The sequence below is a fragment of the Apostichopus japonicus genome, chromosome 11 (assembly GCF_037975245.1).
Source record: "Apostichopus japonicus isolate 1M-3 chromosome 11, ASM3797524v1, whole genome shotgun sequence".
Classification (NCBI taxonomy): Eukaryota; Metazoa; Echinodermata; class Holothuroidea; order Aspidochirotida; family Stichopodidae; genus Apostichopus; species Apostichopus japonicus.
In genome coordinates, this window is record NC_092571.1 from 2,095,483 (window position 1) to 2,122,047 (window position 26,565).

The 26,565-nt window shown below is 37.9% G+C and overlaps 1 protein-coding gene across 3 annotated transcripts in view; it reads left to right on the top strand.

Moving 5' to 3' along the window:
* The window catches only part of LOC139975718 (sodium-coupled monocarboxylate transporter 1-like), a 32,942-nt gene that overhangs the window by 1,927 nt on the left and 4,450 nt on the right, over positions 1-26,565 (top strand). Inside the window, exons 1-14 of one of the 3 annotated variants that reach the window (XM_071983826.1) lie at positions 1,998-2,685; positions 11,171-11,236; positions 15,467-15,518; positions 16,020-16,087; positions 16,383-16,537; positions 17,955-18,095; positions 18,937-19,066; positions 19,849-19,937; positions 20,352-20,464; positions 21,401-21,468; positions 22,649-22,735; positions 24,001-24,155; positions 24,513-24,613; positions 25,080-25,219. In XM_071983826.1, coding sequence (XP_071839927.1) covers positions 2,338-2,685; positions 11,171-11,236; positions 15,467-15,518; positions 16,020-16,087; positions 16,383-16,537; positions 17,955-18,095; positions 18,937-19,066; positions 19,849-19,937; positions 20,352-20,464; positions 21,401-21,468; positions 22,649-22,735; positions 24,001-24,155; positions 24,513-24,613; positions 25,080-25,219 — 1,713 coding nt within the window. In that variant the 5' untranslated portion in view covers positions 1,998-2,337. Of the gene's footprint in view, positions 1-1,997; positions 2,686-5,034; positions 5,602-11,170; positions 11,237-15,466; positions 15,519-16,019; positions 16,088-16,382; positions 16,538-17,954; positions 18,096-18,936; positions 19,067-19,848; positions 19,938-20,351; positions 20,465-21,400; positions 21,469-22,648; positions 22,736-24,000; positions 24,156-24,512; positions 24,614-25,079; positions 25,220-26,565 lie in introns of those variants that run through there. The other 2 variants (XM_071983824.1, XM_071983825.1) reach the window with 2 other exon arrangements.

Genomic DNA, 26,565 nt, shown 5'->3' on the forward strand with positions numbered 1-26,565 from the left:
ATCTACATCTAGATCTAGATCTATATCTATATCTATATCTATATCTTTATCTTTATCTTTATCTATATCTATATCTATATCTACATCTACATCTACATCTACATCTAGATCTAGATCTAGATCTAGATCTATATCTATATCTATATCTATATCTATATCTATATCTATATCTATATCTATATCTATATCTATATCTTTATCTTTATCTTTATCTTTATCTATATCTATATCTATATCTACATCTACATCTACATCTACATCTAGATCTAGATCTAGATCTATATCTATATCTATATCTATATCTATATCTATATCTATATCTATATCTATATCTTTATCTTTATCTTTATCTTTATCTTTATCTTTATCTATATCTATATCTATATCTACATCTACATCTACATCTACATCTAGATCTAGATCTATATCTATATCTATATCTATATCTAGATCTATATCTGTATCTATATCTATATCTTTATCTTTATCTTTATCTTTATCTATATATCTACATCTACATCTACATCTAGATCTATATCTTGATTATATCTATATCCATATCCATATCTTTATTTATATCTATATATGACCCCCCCCCCCCCCATTCCCTGTTAATAACACTCAACAGTATAACACAAGTTGGTTCGGATACTGCTATAAATTTTGCTAAGCATGCTGCACAAAGGTGCAGATAACACACAGGACCCATGCTTTCCAAATTGCGTTTTGAGTCGTGTAACTTTTACTTCCATTGGCTTGCTAATGTCATGAATTCGTTGGATAGTATGATAATCAGACGATGGTGAACCTTTTAGGTCTACGTCAGAGATACGATTTATCACGACAAACCGGTCTGAAGCTTTATACGTGTTAACAGTTTCGGTAGAATGTTGAAACACCGCGCCCTTTTGATTATTTATTATTAATCACAACGTTAAGTTCCAAGATTAAGTAACTAAATGGGTACCAATGGAGCCTAAAGTTCGCTTTATGATGGTACCCAGTCTTGCAGCGTAAACACAAATTTATGCACAACCAACCAGGTTCCACCTTAAGGTCAATTTTAGTGGTCGGTTGCACCATTTATAGTCATACAAATTCGCGAAATTGGGGTTGCATAGCCCGCTTGGCTTCCTTTAACTACCTCAGTCAGGACTTCAGCCCACCAAAATGTCCCATTTCGTGTCCAAGCGGTACCCACCTATTTGCCCCCAGCCCTAGCCCATTAAATCCCGATGCAACCAGTGAAACGATATATTCCACACTTCAGGATGCTGGACGAAATTTTTAAGATTTTAGCATATGAGAAAATATTCTCTGTTTTTCCAGGGTCTCTACTACAACCCCCTTCCATCTTAGATTGTGCCTCCTAATGAAGCCTTCTCATGGGTGGAGGCCGTGGAGGGGATGGTGGGGTGGGGAGGGGGTGGAGAAAGATGAAGTCTCAAAACTCTGCCCCGCCTGTCTACATCGTTGTTGCTTGCTAATTTGTTATGTTCATTGACCATTACATAATTAAGAGTAAGTACTTTTTGCAGCGTCATTCATTGCTTTCAACCAAACAAACAGACGCAAATGAAAAAAAAATAAGCAGTAGAGAACAGATAAAGAAGTTTTAACACGAATGTTGTCCCATGACCCATTTGCACTATCGATCAACTAATCACTACCGTTATGTTAATTTTTTATTTAAAGATTATCAGGTATAACTTTACATACTTTTCTGTATGTATATTCACTACAGAACTGTTTATATTTGATCAACCCTCTCGTCTTTTTGGTTTGTTGTTTTGAAGTAGGTCTTTTCACATATTTACTTAAATAACCCTCCTTTTCAAGTCTGGTAAATTCTTATCTCTCGACCAAACGTTATCAAACCAAAAGCAAATTGACTACGTTAACTTATCCAGCTCAGTTGTGGCCATAGAATACAAATAAGTGACTGACATATCTTTCACAACTTGCAAAAGTCCATGGAAACTATCGGAGGTCACTATAGTATGTGTACTATGGTGTAGTGGGTAAAATGTGCAGACGGTTATGTATATAGATGCTATATGCTGTAACGGGTAAATACGTTTGTAAGTTTACAGCTTAGCAAAGCGTTTGTTAGTACACAAGTTGCTTTTCATTTTGTAATGGACATCGAACTGGACACACACACCTCAGTTAGCCCTTTTCAATTAACTTAAGTGTATCAAAACGGGCTGCAGGTATACAGTTAAGTCTTTCTCGTCTATAATTATAAAGCAAGACGAAAACAATTGCAAGAGAAGAGAAAAAAAGAAAATTTTAAGGAAAACTCCGGTAAATAACGACCGAAATAAACAATCGACCATGGCCAGTAATGACGTTGGTCAATTTGATGTTTATGACTACGTTGTCTTAGGTCTCTGTTTAGCGGTTTCTGCAGGTATTGGGGTATACCATGCACTTGCTGGAGGAAAGCAAAAAACCGCGGAGGAATTCCTCCTGGCTGACAGGAAAATGCATCCTTTCCCAGTAGCAGTTTCACTCCTCGCTAGTTTCATCTCTGCGATAACTGTATTAGGGACGCCTGCCGAGACATACATCCATGGGAGTATGTTTTGGTTATTTACAATTGCATATTGCGGTGTTGGTATCGTGACAGCGAGGGTCTTTATTCCTGCGTTTTACGAGTACAAGATTACAAGCGTCAATGAGGTAAGTATGTAGTCTAAACCTCATTATTTTTTGAAGGACGATTTGCATATTGCGGTGTTGAGCCCTTATGACTTATTCTTGTAATTTTTTTGACAAATACAATATAACAAGCGTCAATGAGGTAAGTGTAGCCTGAACCTCATTATTTCTTGGAGGACGATTTGCATATTGCGATGTTGAGTCATTATTCTTGTGATTTTTTTTTGACAAATACAATATAACAAGCGTCAATGAGGTAAGTGTAGTCTAAACCTCATTATTTCTTGCAGGACGATTTGCAAATTACGGTGTTGAGTTTTTATTCCTGCGTTTTACGAGCACAAGTTAACAAGCGTCAATGAGGTTAGTGTAGCATGAACCTCGTTATTTCTTGCAGGACGACTTGCATATTGCGGTGTTCAGTCTTTATTCTTGTGGTTTTTTGACAAATAGAAGTTAACAAGCGTCAATGAGGTAAGTGTAGTCTGAACCTCGTTATTTCTTTCACTGCGATTTGCATATTGCGGTGTTACATGTAACATGTATGTTTGTATTTCAAATAGCGTCACAATCCCCTCCCCCCCCCCCCCCAGTAGCGTAACTCCTATGGGCTCGGACTGTGCTGAGCCGGAGCCTCGACCAAAAAGGGGCCCGCTGTACTGATGCACAGAAAAAGTGTACTTCTTGGATAGGGAGGGCCCGTTTTTACTGGGAAAGAGAAAGTTATGCAAGACTGAATATTGTTTCTCACTTATAAAACTTGTAAGGTGTATCCAGAAGCCGAATTCCTCAATCCTCATTCCATGGTATATAGTTAAAAAGAATTTTTTATAGCTATGTTGATAGTATTGTTCTGTCATTTCTCTTGATGTATTTAGCATTAAAACATATTTGTCAGCTGGAACAATGTGTAAATGGCCATTCAAATTTTCTAAACCAAGATCCCCTGCATTGATCCTGCATAACTCTTTAGACCTTGGACCCATGGGCGTCCGCAGGGTGGGGCAAGGGGGGAACTTGCCCCCCCTGGAAAATCAAAAATGGAAAAAAGTTAACCATTTGACATTTCAATGATGTGTCACCCAACCAACAGTTCTCTAATTATGTTCATTGCAAACGGACCCATCATGCATTACTGAAATTATTGAAAGTCAAAACCCTAAGACTTGATATCTCATAATAACCGATGTGTAAATGAAACTTGAAACGCCCGGGAAGTGTCTTTTCCAACGATCTAGGAGTATTTTTTGGCCAACAGAAATCGTGGTACGCTCCGCGCAAATGTGGTGGCGCTCCGCTTAGTATCAAGTAGTGTGTAAAACCTACCTGACCTACTGAACCCCCCCCCCCCCCCCTTGTGAACATTTTGCGGACGCCCTTGCTTTGACCTCCTGATAAGGGGCGCCTTTGGGCCAGGAGCCGGGCCCTCAGGTTCATCGTTACGCCACTGCACCCACCCCTCGTAAAATAAGGAATATATATAAACAGTATGGGTGGTGACAGTCAGTTTGGCTACGAGAGATTCCTTTTGCCTTCCTCTTAGTATTCTTAGTACTGTTTATAGTCGAATATTCTTTCTCAAGACAACACCTTCTCAAGCAACGTCAGCACGGTAAACTAAAATAACTTGACCCACTCTCAACACTCTGCCCCCTTTATTACAACGTAAGACTACAACCGTATACGTGGTCTTGACGTGGTTACGTCCAGTGAAATATCACGCTAGTCCTTTGAATGGGAATTAATCTTATACACCTGGGGTCTTGGTTAACTTAGGAGTTATATAATTTAATAAAAGTGCATAGTTTGCCAACTGCGTTTAGTAATTTACCACTACTGGTATGCTATACCACTCTATGAACCTAAGTAAGCAGTAATTAATGAAACAAAATAATTTAAAAACAATAAAACACGAGCAAGCCCTTTCCAATATGCCTTGGTTGTATCTGATTTCAATTTGAATCCTTCTTGCTAAAAGATACACATTAAAATATCTCCCACATTTTGTTTCTCATATAAAGGGGAAACCTTTTTGAGAGAATAGTCGGAATGTGAAGTTTAAATGTCGAATCTGTACATTTGTTTATCCATCTAAAGTAGCCTACACCCATGTAAATGTACGCATATACGTTATGTGACTCGTACATCGTCTAAAGTCAACATTATATACCACTGGTAAATACAGATTTGCTAGGCCTATAACGTGTACGTTTTTATCTCTCTGATATCTGATAATACTTTATTAGATTGTTTGCCAGCGGAGAATAGACCAAAATCTGATAGAAATCTTTGAGTTTTATCGATCAAGTCTAAAGGTTTCAACTTTATATTAGGTACAAAAGTCAGGCGACCGAAATAAAGCGGCGTTATAGTTTTAGAGCATCCATAGCAAATGAAAACAAAGCACCTCGTGCGTATTATTTTTTCTCGTGTTTTGCGATTTTGTTTCTGAGAATATTTATATCGTACTTGATTCAAGCCATCAATATACGTCATAACTTGTCAACAAAATAAATAAAAACAAACAATCAATATAGTAATAATTTTGCGAAAAATTAAAAAAAAAAATTGTTTGAAAAAATGACTACAGACGGAGCCTTCGTAGAGCAACTGTTTGGTACATGGGACTACGTAGTTTTAGCGGCCATGTTGGCCGTGTCCACTGGGATTGGTGTGTACCACGCTTTTGCAGGTGGTGGCCAAAAATCCGCCGATACTTTCCTTCTAGCTGACAGAAAAATGCATCCATTACCAGTGGCCGTGTCATTGGTTGCTAGCTTCATATCGGCCATTACTGTCCTTGGAACGCCAGCAGAAAATTATATCCATGGTACAATGTTTTGGATCTTTTCGTTCGCTTACATATTAACCGGCGTGATCGTATCCAGGTGTTTCATACCAATCTTTTACGAGTATGAGATTACCAGCACGAATGAGGTAAGTGTGACGTCACAAACAGTTTCTTTCGAGTCTGTAGCTCTAATGAATACATGTGTTGTTGTCCCCGAGCCCTCCACCCCCCCCCCCCCTCCTCTCCATCTGTCCATACTGTCCTTCGCTTATCCCAGCTTGCCCATATTGAAATGAGTTTTATGCCCCAAATGTACTCTTCCGTCGAATAATAGTACGCCATCCGACCCCTCTCCCTTCTCCTCTCCTCTCCCTTTGAATATTTTAGATCACTTTAAAAGCAGGCCCTTAGCCAGACGGGTGCACAGGGGACCATGTACCCCACCCCCTGTGCAGACTATTTTTACCCCTATCTATGATATCGCAGATCGTGACAGGACACGAGTATTGCGACCCTCCTTATATTGTTGGTGCACCTCCATAAATTGCTGATGCCCCTTCAGCTCAAATTACCTGACTACGGCTTACGAGTAATATTTCCCAGCATCAATAAAGGTCCAAGACAAGTAAAAAAAACTTACATAATTTGCATTGACCATTTTCGCAAAGCATCGTTAATGGGAAACACTGTTTTGCTTAAGCTATGAAATTTAATCACATTTTCAAGACAAAAACCTTTAAACATATGTGTGAAATTTGATATTTAAGCCTATATATATATATATATATATATATATATATATATATATATATATATATATATATATATATACATATACATATACATATATATATATATATATATATATATATATATTATAAAGAAGATCCACGTCTACTCCACAAGAAAATATTATGAGACAAAAACAGACAAAAAAGATATGACTCATAAATGATAAATACTGTTTTAGAAATATATATTGGAACTTTCGGTCCCCCTATAGAACCTGCGACAGCAATACGTGGAGGTTGAACTAATCATTCATTCCTATTTCAAATAGTTTACATGTCAATCCATCAAATAGCTTGTTATCACCCATATATGACATTTCATTTGTATACTTCCACAAAAAGCACGCAAAGCACTCATAATTTGAGCAATAGGAATATAGTGTTTGTATTAGATAAACATTCGAAACTGTTCATATAGTAAGTAGCTGGTACCCTGAAGAAAGATACCAGACCACAGTATACAATGATTTGTCCCGACACTCGACATACTGCTTGTTATGTACCCACTCATGAATATCCATGAGGAGATTAAAGCAGACACTTTATCATCACAGTTTAGACCTACATGCAAGTAATCCGAAAGCAAATACACTTCCATGAACAAAGGACATATTTCCTTTGTATATATCAATAAAAAAAAAGGAAAATACAATCACCATATAAAGACTACCCCGTCAGGTAGCCTCAGCCAATCCCTGCTGAGAGAACAATGGTCTCATAACTAATAAAGCCCAATATGCAAATGAGAATGTAAATGAGGGGAAATGTCAACAAACTGAGACATCTATACCACAGAACGCTTGACTAGCGGATTTGGGGAGGTGTTGCACTTCCTGGCTAAATAAATGTAAAACAGTTAGAAATGCCGACGTTTCAATCCTAAACAGCCAAATGTCGATTCAAATGTAGAAACCAAGTAACTTTTTTTTATGTCATTAAATGACATTTAATGACATTGTTTCATACTTAATTTTAGCAAAACAAAAATTGCAAATGGGATCATGGTAAAGATGTATAAAACAATATCAGATTTCAGCACACATCTTTTTTTTAGTCAGTCAACAATGTTTTGTTTATGTACGCTTGATCTGTTCAGCTAGATACGTTGGTTCATTAGTTCAGTTGTAGCAATGTTAAATAATGTACCGGTATCTTATCTCTCTCCGTCTCTCTGTCTTGGCCTAACTTGATGACTTCCAACCCTCTTATCAGTACAGTGCATACTAATTATTTACATTCTTATCAGCAAAATGTATGCTAATTAAGCCATTGATTTTATTTTCAGTTTTGCAAAAAAAGAAGTGTATGGTTCCATAATGATGTGATCAAATCTAATCATAACATCAGAACGTATTCATAATGTAGTCATGTGACCATAGTCAAACATTTTATTGCGTGGAATGATGGTCTATGAGGTAAACTAACTCGTTCATAATATTTGGATGTTAGTGTATTACGCCAGGCCTTCCAAACATCCTCTTTGGTATATACACTACAAATGGGCATATATGGGATAAGGATGCAAAGTGTCATTATTACTATTATTATTATACTATTTTTAGACATGTAATACCAAAAAGGGGCCACGAAGTTCCACACACCTCCCCCTCCCCTCCTTTGTTTTATTTACGGTTATTGAATGGTCACCAATGATACATGACTATATTATTTAAGCTTCATTTAATAGAATCACCGAATCGTTTCCTTGTTAAGTTGGCGACACTTTAAATGGGACGGGAAGTTGGGGGAAATTGTTAAGTCGGGGGGGGGGGGATTTTACATTCAGCCGGGGAAGAAATGGACTTAAGTAAGAGTGTATCCCCCCCACCCCTATTTTGCAACTTCACACAAAGTATATACCATGCGTGTAGGGCTACATATTGACATATTTAGTCTAAATATGACTCAGAAATGCTCCAATTTACTTCAACTTTTTCAGTTTTTGATTCCTGGGGGGAGGGATGGGTGGGGGGAGGATCCCCTACCTATATAGGTAGGGGCTTGAATGATCCCAGGGCAGCACCACGTCTATTATAAAATCTTTCATTCATCTCTGGGCCTCCCATGAAGGTGCAGTTCCCTACCTATATCAAACGGGGGGGGGGGGGGGAGAGGGTAGAGTTAAATTTAATAGCACAGTCTTACGTTTAGAGCTACTTATATGGACTTAAATTATAATCTAAATATCCCTCAGAATACATCATTTGGCATTCAAAAGTTGTTTTCATATATATATATATTTATTTATGTTTGCCGAGGTTGGACCCCCACATCCCCCTCATAGAAGTATGTTTCAACGGCCCCAGTGCAGTTTCCCTTCTTTACAAAATCCTTCATTCGCCTCTGGCCCTATCACAAACGTTCAGGCTCCTACTTTAATCAATCGGGAGAATTTTTTGAATCCCCTCCCCCCCCCCCCCCCCCATTTCATAACTTTGAAATCCTATGCACGCCACTGCTAACATCTAAGAATTTATAGAACACTTCACGAATATGATGCAGTCTGCGAAACTTAATACCAGGTTTTAGCTTTAACATAGGCTATTTTTAAAACATATTTAGAGGTCCGCTGGTACAGTTTCAGTTTTGCTTGCTTATATTTAATTTGGTAAAACCTTGATCTTTTCCCAGTATATAAGTGCGTCGCATTACGTACACTACACCATACGAAATTTCCAGACAATCAGTATATTTATAGTTCTAAACGTATAGGGTTTCATGATAATACAGTTACCAATGTAGGCTGTATACTAGGCCATACTTAACAGTAAAATCTTGCACCGTATCGGGGCGATAACAAAGTATAAGTCCTTATCGATAGTCCCGCTATATCTGTATAAAGGTCATTTGTATATAGACATACTAGTTGTCGCTATGGTAACAAAGACAAAACGAGATAACAAAATGTACCTAATTTTAGATGGTGTGAGTAGTAGAGTCATACAGGAAATGTATTAGTATATTAGTATATAATAAATAAAAACGATGGGAAATTATGCATTAAGATTTAATAAAAATCATTCAGCGATATATGACGTAGCCTACAAGCAACGTACATATTGACATTATTTTTTAAAATAGTGTTTTATACGAATAAACAAGAAAACAAAAACTAAAACCATATTTGAAACTTTGGCCTACAATGTGTTCAATCTGTGGTAGTATGATTTACACAACAATTGAATTTGATGGAATGCTGAAACATTGGGGGGGGGGGGGTCACCTTTGTTTGTATTATGCAGGCGGCTTTTCATGACTACATATTTAACCTCAGTTATTTGAACAATCACCCGATGTACGATGTCTCTGCAGCTGTTGTTTTCTACCAAAAGAGAAAGGTGGAGGGGGGAGGGGGGCGACAGTTATAGTCGGTTTGTTAGTTTCAACAGTTAATAGACGCAAACAACACTTCAACCCGATTCTTGCATGCAAAGTAGACAATGCCAGGTATCCCTGCTATGAAAATGAGCTAGCTCTATGCGCTTACTGTTGATATTGATATGTTGATGTATCAAACACCTGCTGTGGCATTAATACAAAGAGGAAAATGGTTTCTGTTCAAAAGTTGTCTGATGAGAAACCTTTTCTGAAATGACATTTGACCTCGACTAAAAACAATAGGCTTCTTGCGGGTAATATATAGCCATTGGAATACTTACCTAAGTTTCCGCGACGGCAACCTAAGTTTCCACGACTGCAAATTCAGTTTCTGCGACGGCAGCATAACAGTGTACAAACGGCGCGCCATAGGATACCTCAAGGAGGAATAATCGCTTGCATGGTACGAGGATGCCTCATATTGTCAGTTTAAACAAAACCTGTTATTTTTGGCGGAGGTCAAAGGTCGACTCGAGTGACCAGAGGTCAAAATGTTTAATACTTTAGAAAAGCAATATCTCAAGATCGATCTTTTAATCAGTATTCCATAGCCTATTTATATTAACCGCAAGAAGCCTACTGTTTTTAGACGAGGTCAAATGGTAATTCAGACGTATAGTTACCAGTAACACAGAGAGGCTTATGTTAGAGCCTATAGGCCTAGGCAAACTACGTTTCCGCGACGGCAATGTAAGTTACCGCCACGGCAACTTAAGATTGCGCGACGGCTACAAAAGTTTCTGTGACGGAAACATAAATATGGTACAAACGGCGCGCCATAGTATCAACTATCTGCTATGCTTAGTGTACAGTATATGCGGTACAACCAAAACAGTCGAACGTTCTTCAACGGTCGTTTCAAAAGTTGTAAAATATAGCACCATTCTGCATCCAAACATTAGCAAATTTTCTCAAAGGAGAGGGGTCACCCCTCTCCTTAAACCTCTCGCCTTGAAGGTTTAACATCTAAGCCCCCCCCCCCCCCCTCAAAAAAGTGGTTGTTTCCCTTATTAAAGTATGTTGAATTGGAAGGTAAACTTGAAGTTATGCAATGAGGTGTGCTTCGTTGCAGTTTTGAGTTGAGGTAAACGTTGAGGTATGTTATGACGTATGAATTTATGCTTACATTTTGCCGAGGGACATATTATTTGAGGTATTATTTTGTAGCATAGTTCGAGATATGCTTTAGATATCTGTTATGGTTCCATTCGGTAAACTGTGTGGAGGCACTTGGGTAATTTTTCAGATATGTTTTCACTACAAAGGTTTGGGCTGTGGGGTCAAAATCATGCCCGGTTCATGCAGTTTAACACTGTGAATTAGATGAGTTTTAACTGTATTATAAGAATTCTCACTTGACTGACCGAACATTGAAACACTTTACTTAGTCGCGAGCACTTTATTTAACTTTATTTCTTCTTCTTTTTGACATTTTCACAACAGGAGATGTGACTCTTGTTCATTAATACACCATCAAGAAGGAACTTTTAATTAATTCTGAGATATAATTAAATACAAAACTTCCTTTTCTGTTCTCTGTTTACAGTATTTGGAGAGGCGTTTCAACAAGTTCGTCCGGTATATTGGCACGTTCCTTTTCTTTCTCCAGATGGTGAGTTCGTGTCTCTTAACTTTGTTCAATAAAACTATCATATCTGACACAATCTTGAAAAGAGTATTAATATTTTATTCAACATTCCATGGGGTGACAAGGTTAATTGAGACAGGACACGTGTATCAAATGTATCATTAAAAATTAATAAGTGGGTCGTGAATAATATAGATTATAACCAATCAAATCAGCTTATTGATTCTATCAGGTAACGTATCAAAATATGTATGTATATAAATATAGGCAGGCGAAGTTGTAATAGTGCAATCTATAATTACAAGCAGTTGACAGTTTCAGATAAAACGTATAGAAATCAGATATAACTGGGTTTAAATTATCTTCATTTCATAACTTTATCAACTTCTACTTAATAACGTATTAACTTAATTAGCGGGCATACATATAGTTCCAACAGTATTCCAGGCAGACATATAATCTGTATTCACATATCAGACGCTGTACAATGACAGACAATTAACATGCGCGGATCCAGGGGCGTGATGTTGGTATATGCAACCCCCCCCCCCCCCCGCTATACCCCTTTCAACCAATTCACACACAACTTGAAAGTAGTAAGTAGCACAACATTGAGTACAGTCGTAATTATTGACCTCATTTGGTCTAATGTGCGAAAGTCTGCACCATTGTTTCACCAATATTTTTGAGGATCCACAGACACCCCCCCCTTACACGGGAGTTGGCTTAAACCAACCCCCATGGCCACATTCCCTCCATTTCAAAATCCTAGAATCGCCCCTGATTACAGCATACTCATCAACACATTCTACGAAAGTTTAGCGGACACATTGAGTATGGTACTATGCTTTCATTCTTTGTTTGGCCAAGAAAAGTTCTGAACGTACGTGCATTTCACAATTTTCTGACGAAAGTGACTTTCTCAAGTGCAAAAACATTTATTTGTTAATTCAGACTTTAGAATTAACCGAGAATGGAATGTCAGTGAAAATTGCTTTCTTCGGAGTCGGCAGATATCTTTAGGTTTGGTATCGAATCTTGAAGAGTTATCGAAAAGTGACAGCCTTCGTCCGGACCGTCCCGAATCTGATATGCAAATTAGGCTGGTTTAACTTTTGGACGAGCAGGCCAGTTAGGTGTTGATGTTCTCTATCAAATTAACAAACTTTCCTCACGAAAGTTACAACATCTCTTGCGATGTTTATGCAATAAAACTAAAAATGTTTCATTGCACAATCACAACCAATTGGTTTAGTTCCAGATTTTGCCTGCACTGTTAACAAATAATTGAAAAATTGAAAATAAATTTCCAATAGACGTTTGAACAAACGGTAGTACTCTGTATCATACACTTCCCCTCCCCTCCCCTCCCCTCTCCACCCTCCTCCTCCATCCCCTCCATCCCCTCCGCACCCTTCAACCCCATCCACGCCCCCCCCCCTCCGCCTCAAAAACAAACGCACCAAACACAAATCATTGCATACATACAAACTTTAGTCCGTTGTGATTGATTTTTGTTTAGTTTCAAAATTATTTGGTCAAAAACATAGGTAGGGTGTAGTGTGGAGGTAGTGACCACACTACAAATAAGTCATGAACATATTAAAGCATTAGGTATTTTATACCATCTTAATGTACAGCGTTAACTCACTGTCTGGAATAACTTAGATATTAACGATATTAATAATGTTACATCTTTCCATCTCCTTCATATGTAAACTTTAGTCTAATTTACTTAACGATTATTATCAACAGTAAATTCTTGGGTGTTACCATTGTCTATGTTTCATTTTATTGCTCTTTCTTGCTATTTATTTTTAAAGGGGACTGCTCGTAAAAAAGTCTTGCTTCCTCATTCCTCCTAAACACATCATAAGCATATTTGTTTATATGCCATTGTATAACATTTTTATATTGCGTGGAAAATGAACTCATGAAAATGAAGTCACGAGATTTGTACACCTATACAGCCGGAAGGTCGGGCAGAAATATCCGAAACAGAAGGTTAAACCTGACACTGATACCAATTAACAACTATGGGTGTAAGAGGATGCTTGAGGGTGACGGGTGGTCGAGGGGACGGGGGTTGAGGGGTTGGGGGGGGTCGCTGTGCAGTTAAAGTTTAAACTTAAAGGGTCATATCCCCCTCATTTCCTTCATGAGAATATATCTACACTTAGTTTTCATCCGTTGCGTGGGTTTTTTCCTTACTAACGATCAGGGGGTAGGAGCCGGGAGGTGGGGGCGGGGGGGGGGGAGGGCGGACTGTCACTTTCTTCCAAAATAGCAAATTTACCCTACTGGTAAATAAAATGTGCCCCTTTGATGAAGCACTGTCTGTTAGATATCTTAAGCCTTAGTTAATTTTAAATAGAGTCACATGCACCATAATAGTATTGATAGCATACTAACACATCATATATATTTAAGTGATATGGCCGGTGTGTATCGGTTTAAAGCATAACGAGTGGTGGTTGTGCAATGAGAAAGTACCCCTCTGGTGTCGTGCCCCCCCCCCACCAACTTCATGTAAGCTTCCTACCCCCTGCTAACGATGCATGTCAGTAAATACCATTGGCAATGAAATACCACACAGACCACTGCCCAGTTCCCACGGAAATGTTACACTGATGCTGAGATAGTAAACCTACGCGTATGAGATTGTCATTGTCAAAGTTATTGTGAGTTCAAAGGCACACCTCACGTGAAATGCTGCTGTCTCTCTTATAGAACAGAATGGCAGCTATGACCTTGTTTTATTACCTTTACCACCAATCCAAACCATATAAAATACGATATTAAACGAGAATATGTAACAACACGTGAATCATGACCATAAAATACATGATGTAAAAATCAACATCATACCGTAGATAACATAATAGGGGGTTATCTCTATGAATCAAACATATGAGAAAGATTTTCTATTTGCACAAGATCTTATACAGCACCTTCTTGCGTGTCATATATGCAATATTTCACTTCTCAAAATATCATCCTAACATTACTACACTCTAAACAGCGGGACGTGTCCCCCACCAATTTGTTCAGTGGTGGGGACATGATATACCGTGTCCCCACCAATTTGTCTTGACCAAACGCTGCATTTCAACTCCTGTGTATTGAACTTTGGCGCAGCTTGATCCAGCATTGTACAAATGACTTGCTATAAAAGACGAGAATTATTAATACTGACACTGTTAGGCGTGACTTCTCCGCTGAAGTATTAACACATTAAATCATGTGAAACATAATCTATACACCAGACTGGTAAATTGTGGTCAGCAAAACGGACTTCGAGTGCGAACAAAACAATCGTTAACAACTCACACTTTGTGCTGGCAATTTGAGCTAGCCCGCATGTCCTGCAGTGTTTCCACTTTCAGTGAAGTTTGCGGCAGTCTATAATTGTTTTCTGGGAGAGGACCCAAGACCCATCGTATACAAAAGTTTTCTTGGATTATATATCCCCTGATTTTTTTCTGCAGACGCCCATGTATTTCCCCAAACTAAATTTCTAAGCCATGAGATCTAAAACTTAAGGAGGTTTGGGAGCATCATAGTGTTATTTCCGGCGGGCGATCTGGGAGGTATATTTGCCAAAACAATTCTTGTGCGCTACGCGCGAACCCATGGTCGCGCTCCGCTTAGATAGTATCAGAGAACAGACACGGGTCCCCACCATTATCCAAGAGTGATCTGCGCCCAAGGTGCAAGGTGACCAATCGTTAGAGTAGTCGAAGTCACTCTTAACAAAGAGTGACTTACGTATAAGTTTAGCTCTTGACTAGAGCCTGCGTTAGTAACCAAAGCTCCGCGTCATTGTAAATTACATTAAATAACATTGTTTTGATAGTACACCAAGCAGATTAGATAATTACGGAGTGACGAACAGATATTGTATAAAATACATGTTTCTAATTAGCATGACTTATTAATGACATTGATAACTTCCCTTCACTGGTTAACATAAACTATAAGGCTATAATTTGATTCACCAAATTGTTTTTAAACAATTGTTATTAAAGGTTTTTTTGTTAGTTTTATTATTACATTAGGTCCATACAAATACCATAGTATGTACCAAAGCAGCACTGACATTTCGAAATATTTACAAATTGTTTATATTAAATATTTATAAATCTAGATTTATCCTATTTATCATCAGCTGACCAACTGAACTTAAATCTAAATGTAAATATACTTTATCTTGAACTAATTTTCATAAATCTCTTATTTCGATTCCGTCGACAGATATTATACCTAGGTATCGTAATCTACGCACCAGCCTTAGCCCTGAACGCAGGTAATGAATGCATATGAATTAATATCACAGTTACGACTTGATCAAGCCAAAATGTGAGGACGTTTGAAAAAAGTATACTCGTTGGCGTCACTAACTGTTTGGTCACTAATTGAAAGTGTTAGAATACTGGATTATCTAAAAGATGAATGTTTCAGTTGATATTATACAATTATCAAATATTGAAAATATCAACATTTTTATAATTATCTTGACAAATGAAATGGCTATGATCCTTGGTATATGTAAGCTTAACTGAGCAATACGCAAACGGTAATCAGTTGTAAGACTTGCACGGACATCGCGCGATAGACATATGCATAGTTTTAATTTCGTTACTATTGACAGGAAGTGACGTCGGCTTTCGTCGCTACACACCGGCTGATTTTAATTTTAAATTAATGTGTTTAACACCGAAATGCTGCATTGCATGAATACGTTCTCATTTATTTATTCATTTATTAATTTTCTTATTATTTTCTTTTTTCGTTCTTTTTCTCTCAGTGACTGGTCTTAGTCTATGGGGATCAGTATTAGCCATTGGTATTGTATGTACCTTCTACACAACAATCGTAAGTTCGACTTGAAAATCATCCAAATAAGTTAACATTGCCATGAAAACTGTTTTGTATAAATGTACCATATTTTCCTTATAGTGAAACCAAAAGAACCGAACAAAATCAATACAAATTACCGCTTTAATCTTCATTTTTTTTTGGGCGTATTTAGATATTTATACATTAAGCTATTTAGAATCTGTTCTGTGACATTGAGGTATTCCCCCTAGAGTATGTACCATATGGTTGAGACTACGCATGCGCACTTTGCGAGGGTATATTATTGCTGTTTTCTCTTCTTTACTTAAAGGGAGGTATGAAAGCTGTACTTTGGACCGATGTCTTCCAGGTAGCGGTCATGTTTGCCGGATTCTTCGCCGTTATTATTAAGGGTAGCATGGAGGTAGGAGGGATACAAAAAGTTTGGCAAATTGCAGAGGAAGGTGGTCGCATAGAATTCTGGGAGTAAGTAATAGACATTATACAACACCTAATTATATTCCGGCCATTTGATTGGTCAATTACTCGTTGATTGCATGCAAAATCCGCTCTATTGCACTCTATGAAATAGAACCATGTGTTATACTTTTTTGATAGCACTTTTTTTTTCAATGGTAAGAGAGCAGAGAAACCTGTCTGTACAAAACAATCTGTTGCATGAGTGCATTTTACATCCAATTATATCCAAATTTGAAGGTGTTGTATAAAACAAATAATGAATGGTTCGTTGAAAGATGTAATTTGTTCCATTCAACTCGGCTGCGCCTCGTTGAATGGAACATTCCATCTTTCAACTCATGAAATATTTCACTATTGCACTCATAACCATTTATTATTTGTATAATATTCCACGCTTTAAATTGCTTTTTGGAACTTGAGAAGAACAACGAATGTTTTTTGGCTAAAACGAGATTCAAGCCATACAGTGACCACATTGGTTACAAAGCCAGTATGGCTCTAACAGCTAAGCGATATAGCTTATCAAACATTTAGCTGGCGGCGATCCCTGTAAACCATTGCGTTGCTAGGGTGCCAATCAGAAGCCACAGATGCTTGCGTACCGTGTAAGCAGGGGTCACGTCCCAACCTCACTCGACACAACCCAGAAATTGGCAGAGAAGTGATATTAAGGCAAAAATATTTGTTTTATTATACAACGGAAAATTGACTTTCCCTAGTCAGTTTTACATTGTTCATTTTTACTTACATTTTGTTGCAATATTCGGAATTCAAAGAAGAAGTAAAACCAATTGGGTTGATGGTATATTAGATAATTTGCAGTTTTAATGCCCTATTTCTGTCATCAAAAAATTGTTTGACCGTGTAAAGGGATTCGCAGACGTTTATAATTTATATACCAAGCAGCTTGATTAATGCTTCGCAATAGCTGTCAACAATACATAAACAGTTGCAGTAAATGACCTTTTTAAAAAAAATGGCACATAGCCATACTAGCATGCCCATAGCAATGTATGTGTCACTATCAATTTCAAAGACCGTATTACTAGTTGATGACGTTATCATGCTGTGACAAACACTCTTTAAGTCCGTTATCAATCAGTTCCACCCGAACCGATAAATGGTTTAGGCATTGCAGGTTTACGCAGAGGCAGTTGTAGTCCCGCGGAGGGGGGGGGAGGGGTTAAGCAGCTTAACGATCATTCAAAATGAGGCATTATGCAATAACCATATATACCACATTCAAATGGAACGATGGTGGGTCATATTTCCTCTCCCACCCCACCCCGCCTCCCCAATCTATCACATCCTATAAGCCAAAGATTATGAGTTGTTTTGTGACCATTTAATATTTCATTTTGTAATTTACGAAACATTAATGAATTGTTTTAATTGGGTTTCTTTTGGTCCTATGACACTACAGCTTCAGAGTAAACCCAACCATACGTCACACATTTTGGTCGATTGTGATTGGTGGAACCTTCACATGGACTTCAACGTACGGTGTGAACCAATCACAGGTACAACGATATTTATCAGTAGGAACACAGAAACGAGCCAACTGGTAAGTGACGTCACAATACACCATCTCAATATATATAGATCTTACAATAAAATCAAACGGTACGGCCTCCAAAAGTGTAAGCATGGTAACAAACGACTTAAACTTGTCAATAGTACATTTCTAGGGGAGGGGGAGGGGAGGGTGGGGGTGGAGGGACTCTGTCCATCCAAATCATTCACAAACATTGGGGGAAGGTAAAATGACACGCATTCATATATTGGTGCTCACCCCAGTTGGAACATTAGAGACCATTATTTGACATTTATAGCATACTTGGGACAATACTGATAACTTCGTTTTTTTTTTATTTTAAGCCGATCCCATATAATGCCTGTGCAGAGTAAACATAATACTTCTATGATCTAAATCGAGAACGCAACAAGCGATTGTTACTAGAGTTTCAATTAAAGGGGTAGAAGTTGAAGGCTACATATTATTTAATGCTATATCAAATATGACAAATACATGGTACTGCTCAGCAGTACTCTTCTTGTCCGAAACAATTGAAGATGGTATTATCCTTTTAGCCACCCTCACTCCAACACCCCCACCCACACCCCACCCCACCCAGCCCAGCCCACCCCACCCCACCCAGCCCAGCCCACCCACCCCACCCCATCCACACCCCACCCCGTCCCCTTCCATTCTCTATACGTACAGCCAGGGTAAGCAATGCTGATTGGCAGCAACGAATGACACTGAATTTAACATTGAACATTGCGTATTAGAACTAAACTGAACTCAAGATGCAAGACACGTTAAACTTAATGAATGAATTAAATCACTTGATGAACTAAATCATTAATTCATGAAATCATTGATTTAGAATTATCGTTTACAGGGCCCTCGGAATGGCTATATTTGGAATGGTTTTAGTTGCTACGTCGGCCTGTCTCGCTGGTGTTGTCATGTATGCGTACTATTCTACTTGTGATCCCTATACTGCAGGGTATGTCAGTCAAACGGACCAGGTAAATTCACTTCTTCACTCATAACAACAATTCAATAGCTGCCGCCTATACAGTCAGCTGGTTTCTGTAGAAGCCAGTATATGTCATTCACGGGGAAATAAATTTTACTATGTAAAACTAATAATTTGCATTGAAGTATAACCACCATTATTATGTTTAATCTGTTAATAAATGTTTGAATAGGGTATTCGCTTTTTTTTTGTTTTTAGAAGGGAAGTGGAACGAGAAGAGGATAGCAAGGGCGCGGGAGTTAGTAGGATGGTATAGTGAGGAGGGAGGGGTGGAGGGGGGGGGGGGAGATGGCATCGCGGGTCTTTGAAAGCATATATCATGGTTGATATTACTGAAGAAGGTGCTGCACAAATCACTCTGGTATATATAAAACAAGAGACAGAAAATAGAGGTCTACCAATCTGATGAGTTGGAGGTAAAAATACCTCGCTTTTCGTCGGCCATTTCCAGCTTGCTGATAGCAAACACAAAATACGACATGCGATTCAACCAGATTTATGACATATTACAGCCACTTATATATATATATATATATATATATATATATATATATATATATATATATATATATATATATATATATATATATATATATATATATATATATATATATATATATATATATATATATATATATATATATATATATATATATATATATATAGATAGATATTGTTATAGTTACATATAGTTGTACTTGAAAATTGGCTTAACCTTTCTTGACCGTTTTGAATATCCTCTCTCTCCATATTTTTAAATATTTTTTGAAGCTGATGCCATATTTTGTCTTGGATTTATTTAATGACTACCCTGGATTACCAGGTCTCTTTACCTCATCAGTATTCAGCGCCGCATTAAGGTAAGAGCTGTACCTTACCTTGGAGTGGTGGTGGGGTGGGATGGGCTCAGTCGTAAATGGAGATGGGAGAAGTTGGATTTTATGGACTGCCGTGTTTATTTACTATACATGTATAAGTTACGATAAAGATGAGGGAGAGGAGGAGGTAAGAAGGAGGGCTAAGTATAACAGGGAGAAACTATTTTTCATTCCTCCTAAAAATTTGTGCTAATGGTTGAGACGTTTCTATACCTAACGTTTGTTCCGGACTCTAAGATATGTCAAATTATTTTCAGATATCATAAAAAAAACTTTTCAGATATATCTCATAATTCAACGGAATTTCATATTTATGAAATTGAACTTCACCACTGAGTTTATTTAAATCTGTTATTAGCAACCAATCTCTGTATATATGTTCTCATTCCTATACAGTACAGTGTCCTCGGGCCTCAACGCATTGGCTGCCATCACTGGTGAAGATATTTTAAAATCGATCAAACCTGATATAAGTGAAGCGAGATATGCTTTAGCGACGAAATGTTTCGGTAAATATTTGAAATTTTTTCCAAAGATTCATTTTTTCCTTTTAAAACGTAAAAAATATATATATAAAAAACGGTTAGAAAACTGCATATCTACTTCCAAAACGGAATGTTAAGGTAAACATATATTTAAAAAAAATATATTTAGCGAGCATTTTGGTTTCGACCCCAGAAGGATTCTTCTTCAAAGGCGTGCTGAAACGGACATGCAGGATAAAGACACATTGAGAGCGTGGTGGCCAATTGGCTAATTATAAGGCGTCGGACTCGTGATCCAAGGATTGCTGGTTCGACTCCTGCCTAGTTCATTACGTTGTGTCCTTTGGCAAGATGCTTTATCTCACTTGCCTCTCTCCACCCAGAGGTTAAATGGGTACCTGTGACGTAACTTGTCACTGGGCGCAGTATATAACTGCTGCCGACTGGAGGGATTGTCTCTGGGACAGGTTATTATTGACCAGGGGTAAACATAACGTTTGTAAAGCGCTTTGAGACCTATCGCTGGTATAAAGCGCTATATAAAACGCAAATATCATTATTATTAACAACTAAATATAATAACAGACACATCAATTGGATTATTTGAACACTTACTTAAGAGTGAAAATTGGGCAGAGTACAGTCCGGTAAGATGGAATGACGGGCTAGAGATAAGGACAGAGGTGAGGTAATAAACTGCGCATGGGACCTGGCGCCAGGCCTTCAAGTTTTTATACATTTGAGAACAGCTATAGTTAACATGTTGGTTTGCTTACAATAACAACATCAATATTATGATGACTTACGGAAGCATCACCCATACAGAATATTATTGGATTTATATAATTCATTATCTATCACTGATCCATTTGCGTTGCCAATTTCAATAACATTGAAACTGCTAGAAAAAATTCTAATATTTCGTTGAATGTTCATATTTTGTATTTATGTCTCCCTTAGCTTGTTTTTACGGTGCCGTGTGTATACTTATGACCGTTGTAGCATCTCAGTTGGGGGGTGTGTTACAGGTAAGATATGTACGGTAGCTTTTATAGTCCATATCAATTTCATTATTTGACTTACGTTACGTTCAACCGTGAAACTAATAGGATCTCTATAAATCGGGGTAAACGTTGTCACCACATTTAAAAGCTACCTCTCTTTGGACAATTGAAGCGTTCGTCAGTTTTTTGTACATTCTATTTCGTTGTCATGAGAACGAGTTTTTGTTGGGTGGGTCATTCGTATTTAACCCGACAGTGAGCATTGAACGACTAAGACATTTTCCTACGGTGATCTTCAATGGCAGAACATGTTTTAAACTTATCTTCAAATATCCAATCTTATACCAAATACACTAACGTAATAAACAGGGAAGGTGTGGTCTGGGACTAGATTCTCCCCCTAAGAAAGACACCGTGGGGATTGAAAGGGGGGATTAACACCAGCCGCCCCCCTGAATTTGTACATATCATCATCAAAGGCAATAACATAATATGCCATTCGGGAACTTATCTAACAAGGAGTTCTCTTCCCTGTTTTTGTGTGTCTTTATAAGAACGCTAGACAATCGTGTCTATATCGACCGTGCTAGAGTGAATACAGTTATTTGTATTTTCAACATATTTTTAACAATCATCGAATCGGCACCTTTATTCGAACAACACTTAACTGTATGGATGCAATGTGAATGGTATAGGCTACATGATTTAGGCCCGAAAGAAATTATTTATGATATGTTATGTATTAAACAAATATTCCCCAACACTATCGTAAATATCCATTGCACTTCAATGACATTTCAATACCCGCACCCCCCCCCCCCCATCCCCAATAAAACGTCAAATAAGTGGGTTGAGGGAAACAAAGTTTCGCACGCAAATGACTGATCAGTCCTTCCTAACATTATTTAATCAGTTTTAATGCGAGCCCTTATTTCTTATAGTCCCGGGTCTCATTCGCGTTTATAATATTCACAAGATAAAAATTATCTACTTCATAATCTATAAATGTAAACACTAACAATAATTCATGTGATAAATATATTTTCATAAAAAGGGCAAGGTTCGATCCAACCCATGATGAATTCATTCAATGAAATGATGATACTTCTAAGGGGTGTGTGTGTGTGATTCACTCTCATCAATGTTTTTATGGTTCGCTTATCTCGTTTTATCAACCGTATCATCTTTATCTATGTTTCGACAGGCTGCTCTTTCAATATTTGGTATAGTTGGAGGACCGTTATTGGGTTTGTTCAGTCTCGGCATTTTCTTCCCCTGTGCAAACTCAAAGGTAAGTTCACAAAGCAAGTAGGACGATAAATGTATTCTACAAGACAAAGAATACTAGAAGTAAAGCGTAGAAGCCTGGCTCACCGTTAAATGGAAAAATAAATAAAGTAATCAATTTCGCAGAGTACCACTATTCTGTACTGTACTTTCATGTCGCGCTTTAAAGCACTCGTACTGACAGTATGAACAGTATGGATATCATGTGTCTAACCGGACAAAAGAGGCATAATATATGGGAGGAAATTATAGAATAATATTTTAGAATTTTTAGGAAATTGTCCCAATTTGTCTAGTGTACGTTTTACTGAGTTTGTATCCCTGGACTTTACTTTTCTCTCACGGCTTCCTTATGAGCAACTTGAACTCAAACACACAAAATGTCCTCAGAATATCCCCACATTAGAGAAATCGACTATTCCAGATGCATTCATGAATATTCAACATGATAGTCGCCTTACTACTGACGCCTTACTACAGGTGCACTTGTTTTTGATAGCGTTTGTAAATAACTCATGTTGCTCTCTTAGTCCTATATAACGATTCATCTTTTCACCTCCCCTCACCCCCTCCCGCTCCCTTCCCCCTCCCATATATTATTGTAATTGCTTTGTTTGTTCACCCCTTTGCGACGTGTCCTGAACTCATGAACTCTGGTATTTGAGAAATGGTAATAGTTAAAAATAGATTTAGCTGGTTTGAGTACTTGGAAATGTACAGAACTTCAGTCAAACGAGTAAATGACATATGCCCATTAATTATTGCTTTAAGGGAAAATACCTCTTTTAACAGTACATTGTATATAATGTTTGCTAAATGAGATAACATATTGGGCGATATAGTAATATGGAGGCACGAACTAATAAAATCACATTAGAGAACAAACTGAACAACACAAAGGGGGTATTGTGTGCTTCTGCGCATGCCCATGTCTTCCACACGAGCGTCGGCAGGCAGCTCGGCACAATAGAAATTAATTGCCACTGCCTTCCCCCTGTATGAAGACTGTATTTGTTCTTAAATATCTTATGAAACTAAGAATACATTATTCGTTATCCCACATTTGCCCAGGTCTTCATATTGACTCCAGGCCAAGGGCCTGTAGGCCGATGGCACCCACCCCCCTCCACCCTCCACCCCACCAATCTACTCCCTCTGGTCAGTCCTGCTATTAAAATTAACTGCAGAGAATTATCCTAATTTGATAAAATCTATAGAAAATATTTTATGTGAGTGTCATCATTATCTCTGTTTTTTTTCTCTCCGTAGGGTGCAGCGGCTGGCACGTTGCTTGCGCTAGCCCTGGCATTCTGGGTAGGTGTAGGGGCACAGATTTACCCCCCGGACTCTAACCCTCCACCTCTCGACGTTAGTCAGTGTGTTAATTACACATACCCAACCCCAGGACCACCGGAGGAGGATCCGTAAGTAAATTTTGATATTATTTTTATTTTTTTAATTTAATTTATTATTTTGATATTATGTATAGGTAACATTAAAGCAGGTTTCTCACAAACCTACGGAGTAAAAATCAAGAAATCCATGTGCATGGTATTATCATATGCAATACCAAAATGCCACGTATACTGATAGCGTGTACTCTCAAAATAACCCCCCCCCCTTCTCCGCAAACAACCCACCCCGCCCCCACTGCACCCACCTTTCTCTCCTTTGATTAATGTTTCCCTTTCTCGCTTATCATTAAGTCAGATATTCGAATATAATTGTGAAAATACACCCTATGATATTTTCTATTTCTTTTGTCTTGTTTTTTTCTTCAGACCAAAGATTGCGAAGTTTTATGCCCTGTCTTACTCTTGGTACAGCCTGTACGCCTGGCTTATAACAATCGTATTTGGGCTATTGATAAGTTTTGCAACAGGTATGACCTTTATACTTTTCAGAGTGACCATAACTTCGCACACTGTCTTGCTATATGTGTAAATGTCGTTTGTTACTATTAACCCTCTTGATAGGCCAATTCATTTGCTGACGTCACCGATTCATTGGATGACACCACCAAAATAACTGCACATATTTACAGTGAATTCCAGATATCAACAAACAAACAATTAGCTGATATTAGTAAATAATATCATCAATTGAAATAGTGATATCGACACATAATTAGTTATATAAATAATTCCTGATATACCGAATTCACAAAAGCTTGCCAAAATGCCGATATCCTTAAAAATATACTCTTAAGCCGTTATCATCTTATGATTATTCATGCCAAATATTGGGATCAATTAAATGCTTTAGATACTTTTTAATGAATTTGATATTCATATATTAATAAATCAGTAATATATATGAAGTTCTTGAATCTTATTGTTTCTAATCAGGTCACCAAAATCCGAAGGATGCCGATCGAACGGTTCAAAGGTCAGTGGGTGAAGCCTTCTGCTGTTGTCTCTCCCGAGAGACTACAGACGCCTGTCTTTGTGGCGTCCCTACTGAGGTGGAGCAAGCTGATAAACTCAAGGTAAAAAAAAAAAAACAAGACCATGGTTTGACAATGGAAGACGGACTTCCAATTTACTTCTATATTGTTTAGAGTCGCGCCATTGTTTACAACAATGAACATAAAACCATTGTTTATAAACAGCAAACAATAGTAGGCATTGTTCCGATCTTGCCTTGATGAAGATTTGGATACAAAGTATATAGAGATCTTATCCTCCCTTTTAAATCACTATTTCAATAAAACACATAGTAAAATGTCTCAATTACATAGAATTGGTGTAGCTTATTTAGATTTCTCTGACGTCACAAAACACATGCATGTACCTCAACACCCAAGACGTATACACTCTGTCTGAATAAACGCTTCCATTTCTATATATATTTTTCTCACTTGATAAAAAAAAAGTGTTCTTCAGTTACTGTATATAGCGATTATGAAGTGGAAGATGACATTATTTGTTAAACTTGAACAACCATGTAATAGTTATTTATCTTAGAGCCAAAAACTGTTAGCAAACTGCTTAATATTTACTGCAAAATGCCTGTGTAGGTAAATAAGTAAACGTTAGAGGGCTTGACGTTTCGATCCTAGCAGGATCTTCTTCAGAGGCTGACTGAATATAAAATAAACTAAGACAACAATTAGGCCAGACAGACGGACAGATAAATGGGACAAATGTAACAATTGATGCTTAGTTCTATTCATTGTTCATTTGTCCAATTAAACTATCTGTCCATCTGTGTCTCATAATGTATTGTAAGTTTGTCTTCGTTTCAATCAGCCTCTGAAGAAGATTCCCGCTAAGCTCGATACGTCAGGCCCTCTAATGTTTACAGAAATCATTTGGCTATTAAAACTTCTTTTTAGTGAATATACGAGGAATTGGCAGGCGCTTAGGGAGGGGCGAACCTGTTGGCAAGTTATCAGAGCCGTAGATTCGGCATTGGAAACTCTCTAAGCGTAGCGCCACCATAAGTTTGCGCTAAGCGTACAAGAAAAGTTTTGCCGAAAATGCCTCCCAGATCGCTGGAAATGGCACTTCCCAAGCCTTTCAAGTTGATTCTAAGCATTTTCTATTTGAAATTACTAGCGATAGCTTAAAAACGTACAAAAGAATGCTCAAGGGGTGGGGGCGGTCGCCCCCATCGCCCCCCCCCCCCTTGGCTACGCGCCTGGGCATTGGTCAAAGCTAATTTAAGTACTATCAAACTAGACTAGAAGTGGAATACACCAGTAGAGTTATGTTACATGTTAGTAACGACACCACCACACCAGCTATTGTGTTGGTGGTATTAATATTTAGTTTTAACGTAATCCTTCAACCATCCCCCTACCCCCCCCCCCCAACCCTCCGTACTATCATA